The 15,248-nt window shown below is 38.4% G+C and overlaps 1 protein-coding gene across 2 annotated transcripts in view; it reads left to right on the top strand.

The window, feature by feature from the left end:
- The first annotated feature begins 4,062 nt into the window (after positions 1 to 4,062).
- Positions 4,063 to 15,248, top strand: part of vps50 (VPS50 subunit of EARP/GARPII complex) — a 102,112-nt gene continuing 90,926 nt past the window's right edge. The window contains exons 1-4 of one of the 2 annotated variants that reach the window (XM_008421740.2): positions 4,063 to 4,229; positions 4,733 to 4,801; positions 12,937 to 13,059; positions 14,179 to 14,250. In XM_008421740.2, coding sequence (XP_008419962.1) covers positions 4,197 to 4,229; positions 4,733 to 4,801; positions 12,937 to 13,059; positions 14,179 to 14,250 — 297 coding nt within the window. In that variant the 5' untranslated portion in view covers positions 4,063 to 4,196. The remainder of the gene's footprint in view (positions 4,230 to 4,732; positions 4,802 to 12,936; positions 13,060 to 14,178; positions 14,251 to 15,248) is intronic. The other variant, XM_008421739.2, reaches the window with a different exon arrangement.

Raw genomic sequence — 15,248 nt, 5'->3', positions numbered from 1 at the left:
GGAAGAGCTCACAATGCGGAGCTTGGCCTAATAACTTGGCAAAGATGGAGAAACAGTCATGGAAAACATGGCATGACATGATCTCTTTTCTCGTGAATAGAATATAAACGTGGCTGGCTAAACAACACACCCACTGCAATTTCAATCTTAATATATTATCTGGTTTGATTAAGTTTATTTGGCTACTGTTTTCATACCCTATGAATTTGCCCCCCTTTTTCTCACATTTTAATGCATGTTTTCTTTTTGATCTTGTGTAGATAGATCAGCACAAATAAGTACATCATTACAAAACAGAAAGCAAATAGTATATGATTTTAATTTTTGTTAAAAATGCATTTTTGTTTGCATTTTTGTTAAAAATACAAACAGAACGTGATTGGGGGGCATTCATATTCAATGCCCCTTTACTCTTGTAACCCTGAATGAACTCTGGTTCAGTGACTATCTGGGAGAAAAAGTTTTTATTTGCAATAGTTCAGGAACATTCCTGGAAGAATAAAATACAATGATAGCAACTACACATACACAGCCTAATTTATTACTTAGCCAGTAATTTACATCTTAACATATATCAGTTTAAAGATCATGTTTAAAGTGCCAAGAAAATATCACTTTATTAAAGCAGTAGCAATTTTTGACTGAGTATACTATGCATTCTAAACCCACCATCCAGAAAAAAGAGAGACAAAACAACGAAGCATCTTTCATCAAAGCTTCCTGGAAAATACATTTCCAACTCAGTGTGAAACCCTTGATTTTTATCAACAGATGGCCCACTGGAATAACATTATTGCCCATCCTTGATTCAAAAAGAGAGGATGAAAAGGAAGTAATCAAGGGTTGCTATCAACATGTTTTATATGATCGAATGGAATATGGAATTTATCCAATGGTGGAGAAAGTACTCAAAAAATGTACTTAAGTAAAAGTACAAATACACAGACAAAAATGTACTCAAGTAAAAGTAAAACTACCACATTAACATTTGTACTTAAGTAAAAGTAAAAAAGTACTGGCTTTTAAAAATACTTAAGTATTAAAAGTAAAAGTACTTGCTGAATGCATTACCTAATCGCTAATATCAATCGTATTTAATTTTAATACATTAGAAATGTGCCATTTTAATGAACAATGCCACAGATAAAGCATGTTTTTATTGTGTTTACTCTGTAACATAGACTTAGATATGTGATTCTATGCATCATAATTTCAGGGATGAAAACATCTTGTCTCCTGTCCTAACATAACATAAACTTCACTTTTTGTTGCCACTTGTGGCTTTTATTTTTAAAGAAATCCAACAGAAAGGGGATTTAAAGAAGGTGGATGGGAAAGGACAGGCAACCAAGGAGCCACGTAGCAGTGTTGTAGTCAAGACCACCTAACCCAAGACCAAGTCAAGACCAGCACCCCACGCTACATGACACAAAAAAATTAAGTTTTGCCTATCAAAATTGATTCTCAAATTGATCTTAAAGATCCACATTCCCATAAAACACCTAGATATTAAGTACTTAGAGCTGAAAAAAAGATCCGTCCAGAAGAATCGGATCGTTCCTGAATGTCATGTCACTATATTGCACTTTGGTACCAGCGTTGTTCCATATATGCGACACCTCAGTCAACACCTCCACACAATAATTCAGAGTGACAACATTTTTTTTTATCGCAGATGCAACATGTGTCTCTCTGTACAGCTAGCTTTGCTAGCATCACGTCCACGGAGCTTACCTTTCTTTAAGCTTTCCTTCCAAGTGACGTTAAAAGTTGGACGAAGTCCCCACCGTCTGTGAAAGCGAAGCGCTGCTGATTTTACATGTCGCCATATCTTATGATTTAAGCAGAGCTATTATATTACTGACGATTAGACAGACATCTTCTCCCGCTCAGAGGAAACCACTGCGCATGTCTTGGAGCTCCTCGTGCGAGTAAAGGGGGAGGCGATGGGTGACAACAGACACTAAGTCACGTTATTGCTCGGATTTTACGGCGCCACCTTAAATCCCTGAACTTCATATTTTAACGGAAAAAAGCGCAATGCGACTTGCAACGCGCAGAGGTGAAAGTAGTTTTAAATTCTTGGAGGTACTATGACAAAATAAATATATATATATTATATATATAAAAGCTGGTAGCTCTTGAACTGCTACAAAATAAAGCTGTATTTCCCTCAGCCTACTGGCTCCAATGTTGACACCTTGAGATGCCATGAGACCTAAATTCTGACCATCATGGCATGGAGTGCATCCCAGTTTTCCATGTCTGGCATATAACCATTCATTTTAGTTTTTAAACTGGTTCTATTGATCCTGTGTCCAGACAGAGGGATAATCAGTAGCCTATCATCATGACCTGTTTGTTCTGACGATCCTCAAACCAAATGTTGGACTGGATTTTATTTCAATGTCATTTGGGAATGTTAGAGCCTCATTTTCAACAGTGGAGCTATAAAGGTTGAAAAAGGTTATTTTGGAGAACATCTCATCAACATCAATATTTCCACTAAATAAGAGGCAAAAAAAAAAAAAAGTTTGATAAAGGAAAAGCCTCTCAGACGCTGAGACCGACCGCACCAAACTATTTTTTATATTAGACAATTAATTTAATTTCACATAATTATCGCGGTAGAAGCCATTTGTTTGTTAAACACTTAATGAAAAATACATACCGTGTTTGATGTTTGTTGTAAATGACGAATACTCAGACTAACGAGATAATTAGTCCAAGTTTGTCATTAATTGAACGTTCAGAAACTACAGCGGCTGTGATGCACCAAGACAAAGGTAAAACAACCCGATCAGGTGATCAACTGTAAACCACTCGCACCTTTTTACTCTCCGTCTCTGTGTCATTTAAGCACACCCGTTGCCATGGCAACCTCCTGCGCCCTCCAAGCCGACCGGAGATTACGCTAAAAACATAACATTCAGTCCGTTACGATATTAGATTTTCAGGCTTGATATTTATTTTGCGATCATTAATAAGCCTCTCATGAACACAGAGGTGGTTGATTAGTTCATTTTAAACTCCTGCTCTGCTCGTTATTTTGGTAATGGRACCGAAACGCACAGAATTGCGCAACACCTTGTTGAAACAATAATCACTGAGATTATTATTGTTGTTGTTGGGTCTTTAATTTGAACACGTTTTGTTGATTTTTTTTAAAATTGTTGTTCTTTAATAAAGTTACAATGTTTTAAGCGAGCCATAGGAGGACGTGCTGGTCTCAGCGTCCTGGCGGGGTTCAGTTTGTCACCTAATGCCGAGATCGACTCAAAACCTTCCGCGATCGACGTATTGCACCGCTGCTATGGTAAAGCACGAACAGTTCAGAAACAATATGAAATGGGAAGAAAAGGTATTTAATAACTGATTAAGTCAGTCTTTTAGATTGTTTTTGAAAAACTAATCAGTCATGGCTAATTAGTGGGCGCAGTCGCGGCTGCACAGTGAACCCACTGATTTTTTTTTACAGTAGACAGCCGCTCCTCTCTCTTGCAGGTACTGCGTACCCCCCCCGCTAAATCTTTTAGGGGTACGCAGTACCCTGCCGTACCCCCTTACTTTCACCCCTGGTAACGCGACACTTTTGTAGAAATGTAGTGAAGTAGAAAGTACAGATGCTTACTGTGAAATGTAGTGGAGTAAAAATAGAAAGTAGGCTATCCATTATTAAACCCACTTAAGTAAAGTACAGATACACGAAAATTGTACTTAAGTACTTCCCACCACTGAATTTATCTGTCTTGGTATCTTGTTCATTTTCCACTAGAGCCATAAGTTAGCCATTTGTACTCTGTTGCAAATTTACTAACATCCAGTGGCAGAAAGACCAGGCTGGGATAATAATCACCTTTTAAAATCCATATTTTACAGTCATCTTAAGTCTTAGAAAATATATGTATACCTTCTTTTTTTTAAAAAATGTTTTATTACAACTTTTGGCTTCAATTACACACACATTTTAACGAAGTTTATCCGTAATAAACACGGTCAGGTAGAATTTAACGATACACGGCGTAAGAACCACATTACCCAAGATGCTGCAGGATTCTTCCAGTTCTTGCCTTTCCAATCACGTGACAGTCAACTATGGCTTCCTTCTCGTAGTGATAGAGGCTTACTGTTGACAACAAAACAGTATTAAACATTTATTCATTTACTTGCCTTTTTTCACACAAGTTGGACTCACGATGCAGAAGATAAAGTCTCTTATGGCCCGCCAGGTGAGAAAAACCATACCTTTATTCAAGGACCAGCCGGTTGTTTGCATCTGGCAGCTAACCTAGCTAACTGGCTAATTTGACAGCTCATCGTGTGGCATTTAACAGGCGGGGTAATACGGGACAAACTAAGTATTTTCACCTAGTTCTATGAAGGTTTAGACTTACTATGTTGTATAAAGAAAATCCTTTTTTCTCTCCCCTTGAGGAACACTAGACGTTCAATCCGCGAAAACACACCTGCACACAACACTTGCCCACAACAACAATGAATCCTGGGTGGCTGGGGAAGTTCTCAGTTTGCACAAGAAGTAATGTTAGATTGAGTCATTTTTAGGACACAACAGAGCATATCGCTGTCAGTAATCTGCACTGTTAGTTCCACTTTTTTTGTGTGTGTGTGCAGTAGTGTCATTATGCTAGCCGTATGAGAAAAGGGAGCTGGCTGCACGGAGAGAAAACATTAATTAAAGGTTTATGGGTTTTTTTGTTTGTTTTTGTGACAGGGCCTCAAAAGCCCCCAGGAGAGCATGGCTGATCTGAGTCCAGTGGAGAACCTGAGGATCCCGAGCACGGTAAGCTTTATGTGAGGCATGATAGAGCAGTATATGTGATGGTTTCAGGTAAAACAAAACAAAAACCATCTGTACTGTCTTTGTTATCCAACAAAGAAAAGTGAAATACAATTTGTGAATTCACGAATGTGCTGAACGTTTGTTCACAAATTCATTAGAAATGCATCAATTCATGGATACTTGCAACAAAAGTTCCATCATTCCTTCTAATATTTTGTAATGGCATTTGAAAAAAACTTTTAACTTGTTATTACAATTCTTTGGGAAAAAATGCATGCACTTTTTCTTATTTCTGTCATGTAAAAACCAATCACTTTGTTGTATTTTATTGGGATTTTTGAAACAGACCAACACAGTATTTCATAACAATGAAATGAAGGGAGTGAACTGTATTTCCATTTATTTTATTTGTACAAATTATTAACTGAAAAAAAAAGTGTGTATTTGTATTCGTTCCCAATGAGTGTAACTCAGTAGAACCCTTTTTAGCTGCAATACAGAAGGGAGTTATTTTGGGGGTATGTCTTGAACAGCCAGACTCAAATATTTTTCAGCCTCACAGAGACTGTCCTGTATTTAGCATTCGCCTTCAAATCAGTTCCGATCAGCTCTCTTTTTCCTGCTGAAAAACTAATAATAATAAAGCATTCTGCCAACACGGTTGTTCACAGTTTGGATGACGATGTGTTGTGTTGATTCGCTGGTACTCAACATTCTTTCATGTCGGCCAAAAAGGTTAACTTTGTTTTCATCTGATCAGAGCACCTTATGTTCTTCACTTTCACATAAAATCCTTTGTTTTTTGTAAAGTTGTAGTATTAAACTAGATATTTTTGCAAGGCAATGTAAGAGACTTCCCATATACCAATTTATTTTTGTTAAGTAGGACTTCCTCCTTGCCAAAAAAAGCTAAGAAAACCTTTATGTTTCTCAGTAAAGTACGATGCATTCACTCATGAGGAATAAAATGTTGTCTAAATCATTATACAGTTTCATGTATTAGGTGATTAGTCCAAAGGTAAAGTTTATGATAAGAGTTAAGATACTAGCGTGAAACATAGTCAGCCTTTGCGATGTTATTTCATCATTTTGCCAAGTAGCCATTAAAATGTCCTCAGTCATGCTTTGTCACAGGAAAGCGTTTCTTATTCACCAACTTCATCACGCACCAATATAGCAAGACTGCACACTATCTCTTTATAATGTACAATCACTTCGATATACCTCAATGCTCTGCGAGCTCCTAGCTGCGCCGACCTTCTTAGTAATGTGACTGAGTACAATCTGGAAGCTGACAAACCCAATTTGTTCTCAGAACAGCCTGGGTGATTGGAGTAGACATTTAATTTATCGCCTCCTCCTTTAGCTTTAAGCGTTTATGCCTGCAGGTCTTTGGGTTGTGGGTCTAGTTCGACCATAGCACTCATAATTGAGTCACATTTTCTTTTCTCTTTTTTTTTCTTCTTTCAGGTAATGTTGCATGTCAGTTTTTGACGATGAGATCAAAAAGGGGAAGTGCTCTCTTTGTGAGTTCACTTACATGGGTTGGAAAAACCGAAGTTAGAAAGCTAGTGTTTATGTGTATTTTAAACCAGAGTTCATATTAATTGTTGTGTAAACACCTGGAGGACTTTTTTTTTTTTAAAACAAGGTTATTGATATATAAAATGAAATGGTTGACGTTGCTGCATGACTGAAAGGAAAACATTGTTTAGCTGTAGTCATAGCTACAATAAAAGAGACGGTAGTTTCTGAAGTAATATTTGTTTACTTTCATTAGATGCTTTAGTGTCACGTGGCTTGGACAAACTGGAAATGCAGTAACCAAACACTGAGCTTTGAGTGTAGATGTTATCACACCCGCTTTGTTTGGCCTTGGTGTTGTCAAGCAGCTTCGAATAATCAACAAGAATATAATGGTCAGCATTTCTGCATGGATGTTTGGCCAGTGTGACCTAAGCAAAGGCAAATGTGGTTTTTAAAAGACGATTCCCTGAGTGCAACAACTGCCGTAATGTGTGTGATATTTAATGAGTATTATACATTGCTGTAAGTAATTTTGACCCAGTCTTTTAAGACAGCCAAATTGGAGGGTTTTAAATTCTAGGTTTTAGTCGTTTTGCCTCGGAAATCCACAGAATATCTTCCTAAAGTCTCGTGAAGATGTTTTTTTTTTTTTTTTTGGCATTTGTGACATTGACTTTTTATTTGAACATTGTCTTTTGTATTGTGGCATCATGAACACTGACGCTCAGTGAGGTAACAGAAGCTTGCTGAAAATATTATGGGTTCTTTGTGACCTCCCGGAAGAGTCATCAGTCGTCTACTTCATGATGTCAGACTCAGTTTTTCAGAAAGAAATCAAGGCTTTGTTGTGGCTGGTGAAATTTAACCTGACTATTCAAAATATGCGGTTTATCAGTAAACACATGATTTGAATAAGGGGGACCAACAGGTTTTCCAATTAAGTGCAGGTTGTTTTGAATATTTTCTCTTTCAAAAAATAAAATAAAATCATAATTTCACTGAGTATATATATATATATATATATATATATATATATATATATATAATTGTAGTTTGTGTAAACATTGTTTATATTACAAATGTTTATTACGTTATTACGTTGTTTTCTCTGCTTTGGAGCTGACTTTAATTTAAGTGTACATGTGTTCAGCAACAAACAATAAATTCTAATTGAAGCTTGACAAAAAAACCCCCCAAAAAACTAAATGAAGAAAATCTGGCCGTCAAATACTTTTCTCAGCAATATATGTGACATGCTGTTCTGTGTTCACTGCTAACATCCTCCCTGTGTGTTCAACTAAAACAAAAAGAGTCATTGGTCGATTCGTTTTCATGCTCTGACTTCACTTATTTTTACGCTTGATGCCTCAGCTTACAAGAAAATGAAACGCCCCCCCCTCCCCTCCCCCTACACACACGCGCGCACACACATGAACACTCATCATCCTTTCTGTATGTTGGAGAATAATCCATTACTGCTGTCAAGCCGAGGAAGACTGACCTAGCATGACGCGGTGTGCAGTGGAGGGAGGCCAATGGACTTGATTTTTACATGGTACTATTGTACTGAAACTGGAGCCTTTCATGGGTTTCCAACCGTTTTGTTCGTCATTTGAATCATTTATCATCTTCCAGGAGCTGGCTGCCGCATGTGGCAGGCTGTGAGCCAGACGTCCTGGAGCTGATGATTGATGGATGATTCTGTTGAGTCGCTGTAAGGACTCAAGCTTGAGAATTTGATAGACGGTGTGCGTCGCGCTGTTTTAAACTGAATGCACCGCAGTTACTTCTTTGACTTGCTTTGATAAAACAATCAGCTCTACATTATTATGTGCTAATATCTTTTGGTCATTTTTCCATTTTATTTGGGATTTAACTGTCCACAGCTATTAGAATCGATTGTGAAAAGTTTTCGGAAAAATCTCTAGCTTCCGACTGCATAAAATTAACACTTGCGTATGTGTGTGTATGTATATGTGTGTGTATATGTAGCACTTGGTCTTCTGAAACATTTCACAACATTTAACTGTTCCACTAACCGTCTCTGTGTCAGAGCAGAGGGTTATCTTTTATGCTCTCTCATTTTCTGGTCCAGTACTGAGAGGGCCTTCGAGAACTGGACTGTGTACAACCTCATCTATGTTTGTTTTACCATGGGTTTTGAATCATTATGCTGTTGAAAGTCCCAGTGATGGCACACATTCAGTTTACAACTGAGCTTATGAAAATCATATATAAAATCTACTAGTATTTCAAAGAGTTAATAATGCCAGGCACTCAGTTTCAAGGGTCTTTGACAAGTCACCGTCCTACTGAATCACAGATCTTTCATCATACCACCAAAGAGTGGGCCTGGAATACTTTTTCATAATAATTCTCTACTTCATGCCAATGCCAGGCTTTGTTTGTCGCCAAGAAGCTCAATAGCAGCCACACTGTTCCAGTTTAAATCCTGGTATTATTTATCAAAATGCACACAATTAGATTTCAGATGGCAGGTCAGGAAACGGCTTTATTCTCGCATCAAACCAGCTGGCAAGATAGTTTCTAAAGGTTGCCATGGGGACTTGGTGACATCTGGATACTTCTCCTTTGTTTTGATGAACTTGCCTTGTTTACAACAGATTCAGTTGTCTTAAGCATGCTCGTTATTCCTCTGCACCTACTGTAAGTGCAAGTTTGGGCAAGAAGCTATTTTCTTGAAGCCCTTTTATGCACTAGGAAGATCAACACACTCATCTTTCCTATTTTTCTAACGTCTCGTGTATATACTTGACTTAAAGTAGTTGCAACTTGAAAAGAACATGAGTTGTATGTGTAAATAATTGTGTTTTAATTAATATATTCTGCCAGAAAGTGGGGCGTTTTGGTGTTGTATTTCATTGTATTATGGTGTTATATTGTGTAATGCACTGTCATGCTGAGGGGGAAAAATGCAAATGTTTTTAATTTCTATATCTATTCATGGTGTCGCTGAGAGACATGATGGTGATAGCAGCTTGAACTCCAGTATCATCAGAGTTCATGCAGTTACCAGTAGCCGCCAGCAGGGGTCACTCTTTATATGCGTAATACACATTGATAACAAGATACACGAAACCATTTAATAATACCCATATTAAGCAGATTATGTATTAAATATATTTACCACTGTTTGAATGGTTGAACTTTTAATGAACATAAATCATATCCTTGGTGATGCAAATTTAAATTGTGTGAGTTTTCTAAACAAAAAAACATATTGAATTGAGCGGGAGACGTGTTTATAGTGTACAAACGTATATTGACACATCTCGGATAATGTGTGATTATACATTCAAGAGCCGGCCTGCCCACTGACGCAGACCGTAAAATGACAACATCACAGTGTTCAAGCTCGTCAGGTCAATGAGAGACGGCGCTAAATGGAACATATGAAAGTCATGCGCTTCCAAGCGAGACTATAATATAGTTATCCTTTAAATCAGCAGCTGCCCGCCGATTCGGGCCCCAAATTGAGCCGTCTGCTGTGTCTATAGCAGACGAGAAGATAAACCTAGTTAGCCTAAGATACATATTCAGCAGTGATTTCGGCGAGCAGGGCTTTAATTTGTTTACCTTCTTCTCTTCCTCTCTCGGTGCGTCTTGTGACGTCCTTTTGTTTGCACTTCCTTTCGTAGCAAGCGGGGGCCCCTTTTTGTTTCAATCCTCACGCGCTCCAATGTCCACTTTGACTCTATTGTAAAGCTTGTTAAACATCCTGCACTTAGGATGCAAATAGATTTCCATTTTCTGCAATGAGATGACAAATTCATTAATTCGTGGAAAAGAGGGGCGGGGGGGGACTGATGGAGAAGGATGGTTTGTTTGTCCCTCATCCTTCAATGTGAAATTTGATCAAAACATCCCAGCGGGTTCCTGTTTGGGGTTTTTTGCTGGCCGTGCAGGGGAGTCTGTTTTGTGTTATTTCTGCAGCTCGCAGAAGGGAAGGTAGGGAATTATTTAACTCGGCGTAGCCTCACGATGAGTCATTCTCTCAAAGGTGTTTCGGTTTTTGCAGCTATGAGACTGAGAGTGGGGAGGGGTGTGAAGGGAAGCTGTGTCACACAGCAGAAGTTAATTTCCCAAACTAAACATGAACTAACTTCACAGTTTAACACACGACCATCGTCCTTCTCTCACTCCTCCTCTTCTTCTTTACCTTTTGCACAGAGTGACTCATCCATCCTGCCCTTCAATCTTCTCTTTCTCTCTTTTACACTTTCCCTCTCTATTGAGCTGATTTTCCCACCCACCCGTTTGGTATCCGAGCGTATTCTCCCATCTCTCTCCTCTCCTCCCCCTCCCCTCCCCCTCGGGATCCTGGTTTGCTCCTTTCTTACCTGATTCAAACACAGCAACATGCACCTGAAGGCTTCTGCACACACAACAATAGATAATCTGATGGCTCATTTTAATCCTCCTCCTTTGCCTTGTATAAGAAGATCTATTTATAGAAGAGTAACAGGGACTCTGTGGGTGGAAAATAGTGAATTAGATGATGCTATGTATTACAGTGGAAAATGAAATTACATGCATTGTGGTGGAGGAATGTCAACCAGCTTGAAGCAGATTTAAATACTTGAATGCCCCGTTGATGCATGCTTATTGTTGTTAACGGTTATTTTTGGTTAACCTGATATGTCATGCGAAGTCGTAACTTTTATGGATTCATTGATTGCGTTTCTCCTGCGTTTATGTACTTTCAAGTTATTTTAACCCCGTGACCTGTTTATTATGTTGGTGCATGTTAATGTTCTGAAAGTTAAAGATTGTGCTTCAGGTTATTATAGATATAAAGCTTCCTTCCACTTAACATGTAAGTGTATGCAAAAGTACCTGAACTCCTCCATGTTTTGTCATATTACATCCTTGAAGTTCACTGTACTTTCTTGGCCCTTTGTGTTAGACTATAAAAAAATAGTTTATAATTGTTAAGTAGAAGAAAAAAGCTTAATTGTTCATTCTTTTTCTACAAATAAAATTAAAAGTTTAACCCCTTCATTAATCTATCACACTGGTACTGTAGTGAATAAACACAATTGTATAGACAAAAACCGTACCAGAGTTTGAGGATGTAGTTGTGATCTTTATTGAGGAAAAGACAGAAAAAATGGCCTACATGGTGATTGCAACATCAAAACGGGAGCATACTTTTCTTCAGCAAGGATGGAAAGGCTAAAGTTGGTGTAAATATGGATAAGTGGGCTGTTAAAAGACTTGAAATGTTTACCTTCCAGCAGGAAGAGATACCCTTAACAGAAACAAGACTGCGGGAGATTGCTTCAGATCAAAGAATATTTATTTTTTAGAATGGCCCAGTCAAAGTATAGACCTGTATCCAAATGGGAATTTGTGTTAGGATTTGAAAATCGCTCTTCACAGATGCTCTTCACCGATACCGGTAGACTTTGAGCTATTTTTGTACTAAATTTGGCAAGATTGTCAGTCCTTCTGTGTGGTAGAGATGCGAGTCAAAATAATTGCAGCTGTAATGCTCTTCAAAGTATCGACTAAATGGAATGCCAGCACACGGTACATTTTCCAGATTTTTATTTGCTCGTGAACGTGTTGCTGCCAAAGTGAGCAACTTGATTCAACTGGGCGAGTCTTCTGAGATAGAAAATGTTTGATCGACTGCAATAATAAACTAAACTATGGTTCATTGTTTTAAAACTATGATTAAGTTGGAAATCATGTAATCAATTTTGAATCTGTCTGTATGGTTTAATTGAAGTTACTATATATATTTCTGTCTATAAGTTGGATTTTTGTGTGTGTAAAGTTACAACAAAAACACCCAATAAAACACACTAACGTTTGTGACTGTAATGTATAAAAGGGGTACAAATACCTCGCAAGACTTTGTATAAAGCGTATGTCGTAATCAAACATCCACAGGAGGCCTTCAGCATTAGTGGCCCAGCCAGTATTATTATTATTATTATTAATTGAAATGTCATTATTTCGGTGTAACTTTGTGTCTTTGCTTTAGTTGCATCCATTTTTCCTTGTATACTGCAACACTACATGTCCTCCTTCACTTTCATATTGACATGTGACTGCATCACAGCTCATTAAGGCGAGGATGTGGGCTTAAGGCTCCTTCTCCTAAAAGAGCAGCTGCAGCAACAAAGCTCGATGGATGCACAGTGTGTTAATCAATGAGGGTCTGATGTTTCTCAGGGATAGCAGTCCTTTATCTTTCTGCTCCCCATTTCTCCTTGACATTTGACCAGTAATACAGGTGCAGGCTTCACTCAAAACCTGTCTTTAATGTTTTCTCTCTTTTTTTGCCACTCCTTGCACCTCACTTTCTGTTGTTCTGGCTTCTTCCTGCCTTTTGTTTCACCTTCAACTCTTCCCAAAACTTATCTGCATGTTTTTCTCATCATGTGTCTACCTTCCTTTTATTGTTCTTCCCTGTGGCAAGTTTGCTTCTTGTAGTTTATTCTCTTTGTGTGTGTGTGTGTGTGTGTCTGTTTTGTTTTTGAAAAATGTAGAAATACAAGCGTCACAAAAGCTTCTGTGAAGAGCGTCTTTTTACAGCTCTCTCCCTTCCTGTGTCCGTCTCTTGATATGTCCTCCAGGAGGAGATGCGGGAGCTGAGGCAGCAGCCCATCGACCCCCAGGCGGAGCAGGAAATCATCGACAGCATCGAAGAGGTCTACTTCTCCAACGACTCCTTCGACATGGTGCGGCACGAACTGGAGGTCAGTCGCTCCGGGATCGTGTTATCGCGTAAACGAGTCCCACTCCGTTCAAAACGATGAGACCGGCTCCTCAGTCGACCTCATCCTTTTTAAAAAAAATTTTTTTAGGATAACGATTGCATCAAAGCTCGCCACGTTTCAGCGACTTTAATAACAGTAGCATTGCATATCAAATGGGAATAAATATGTTCTGCCGCTGCTCATTGAGCCCCATCTGACTGGCAGGGGTAAAAGTCCTTTCTTACCTGAGCTGCTGTCTCTTACGCTTTTACTGAGCTCCGTGCGCATCACCCAGGTCCGGATTGATGGATTGCATCCACGCAACACAAGAAAGGTGTGAAATCTCATTAGATTTATCTTGGTATTGCTACACCATCCGAAATGAGACTTTCAGTCAAGAGGAAAGTAATTACCTCTCATGCTTTGAGCCATGGATTTGTAATATCTTCTTCTTTTCTCTAGCAAAGTTTGTTTGCTGTTTACCAAATAAGATCCTCTTCCATCTTGACTAATCTGATTTGTGATCCAACAATGTGTATTTTCTGAGTAAACTCTTCTTTTTCTTAAGTAAAGAATCACAGTTTCCTTTAGTCACAGCAGCTGAAAAACGTTAATGTCTTCGAGATGCTTAGTTCTTTCAAAATGTGAGACGAGAGAGAAGATGAAATCCCTGTTTTGATCCTGTGCAGCAACAAAATATTTGTTGAAAGAAAGTCAGAATAATCCTGGAAAAGGAAACGCCAACATGCTGTAAAGGCTGCAGAAGACGAGTTTGCTTTTTAGCACAGAAAACCATGAGAAACTGTATTCACTGACCAAATTTGTCTAAAAAAGCAGCTAAAGCAGCTAAAAAAGGTCAAAAATCTTTTAAATTCATAGTGGGATATGTAAAAAAAAAAGACTCTTGGGAGGTAGATTACCTCTTTCAAGTTAGATCCAATTCCTTTCTAGTTAAATGCTCATTTGGGTTATAGGCTGGATACCGCCTTGCAAATGTGAGAAGAGTTTCGGAAATTGGTTTACCGACACAGAAGCTTTGGCTGTTATCGTCTGTACTGGAGGACGCGAGGTGAATATTCATTGCAGTTTAATGCTGGTCTGTGTTTCCTGTTATTACAGAAGCTCCCACCTGAGCTGAACCTTCAGGAACTGGAAGAGTACAGAGACAAACTCAAGAGACAGCAGGCTGCAGTAAGTATCTACAGGCAAGAAGTCCAACTACTGGAAAGATTTGCTACTATTACTTGCATTTATTTTGTTGCCATCGATTCAGTGCATAATTTTTTGTTGCCCTGGCAGTAACATTTCAGAGGACGTAGAAGTAGGGAGACATAATTGACCTAACTTATTTTGCCATGAAATTAAACACCAATTATGAGGCATTTGCTCACCTTAAATCTAATTAGAGTGCAGAAAATGATGACTTCAGGACTGACTGTAGACCCAATGATTTACAGTCAGTTCTGTGTCCCACAGAGGAACATGTTTTGGTGTAAAATATACGTATCGACTGTGGAACAAAAGAAAACGACCTTGTCGGCCGCTCAGAGAGGAAGAAGCCATAAAAAAGACAAATGGCAGTTTGCAAATGCACTCAGGAGTAAGGTGTGATCTTTATTCTGTTTGGATGTTAGACTGTAAGGTATAGTATTTGGTTTGATGCAGTGTATTTGAATATTTGTTTTTAACTGTGTGTTGAGATTAATTATATCTAAAACTAAATGTAGCAGTGTTTTATAGACAAGTTCTGTTTTAGGTACTAAAGAGAAAAATTGACAAAAAAAACAAACAAAAAAACAACACATGAAAACAACAGGTCCAGAGAAACCTGTGCTGACTTCACCTTAATTTTCATTTTATTACTCTGGAAAGCTGGAGTAATAAAAACTGCTCCCGTCTCGTCACACTTGCCCTCCTGTGCTGGCATTAATTTTGAAATGATGAAACAACAAAACATCTGAAGGAAAAAGCTCCCTAAAAGCTCTTCTTTTCATTTTGATAGAAGATTTAAATGTTCTTTTGCTCCACCTTGTCATCTAAAATTTGCATTATATCTCAAGGGCCTGCCACGCCTCTCCACAGTAAGATGAGTCTTGTTAGGTGCATTTGACTTGAAAGGCATTTTAACAGCTCCAAAAATATGGTTATTTTCTATACAAAGAGGGAATAGGGAGGACTAAATGGTACAT

The sequence above is a fragment of the Poecilia reticulata genome, linkage group LG11 (assembly GCF_000633615.1).
Source record: "Poecilia reticulata strain Guanapo linkage group LG11, Guppy_female_1.0+MT, whole genome shotgun sequence".
In the NCBI taxonomy this organism is placed as follows: domain Eukaryota; kingdom Metazoa; phylum Chordata; class Actinopteri; order Cyprinodontiformes; family Poeciliidae; genus Poecilia; species Poecilia reticulata.
The sequence above is the reverse complement of the archived record's forward strand: the minus strand, read 5'-3'. Positions and strand labels throughout refer to the sequence as shown.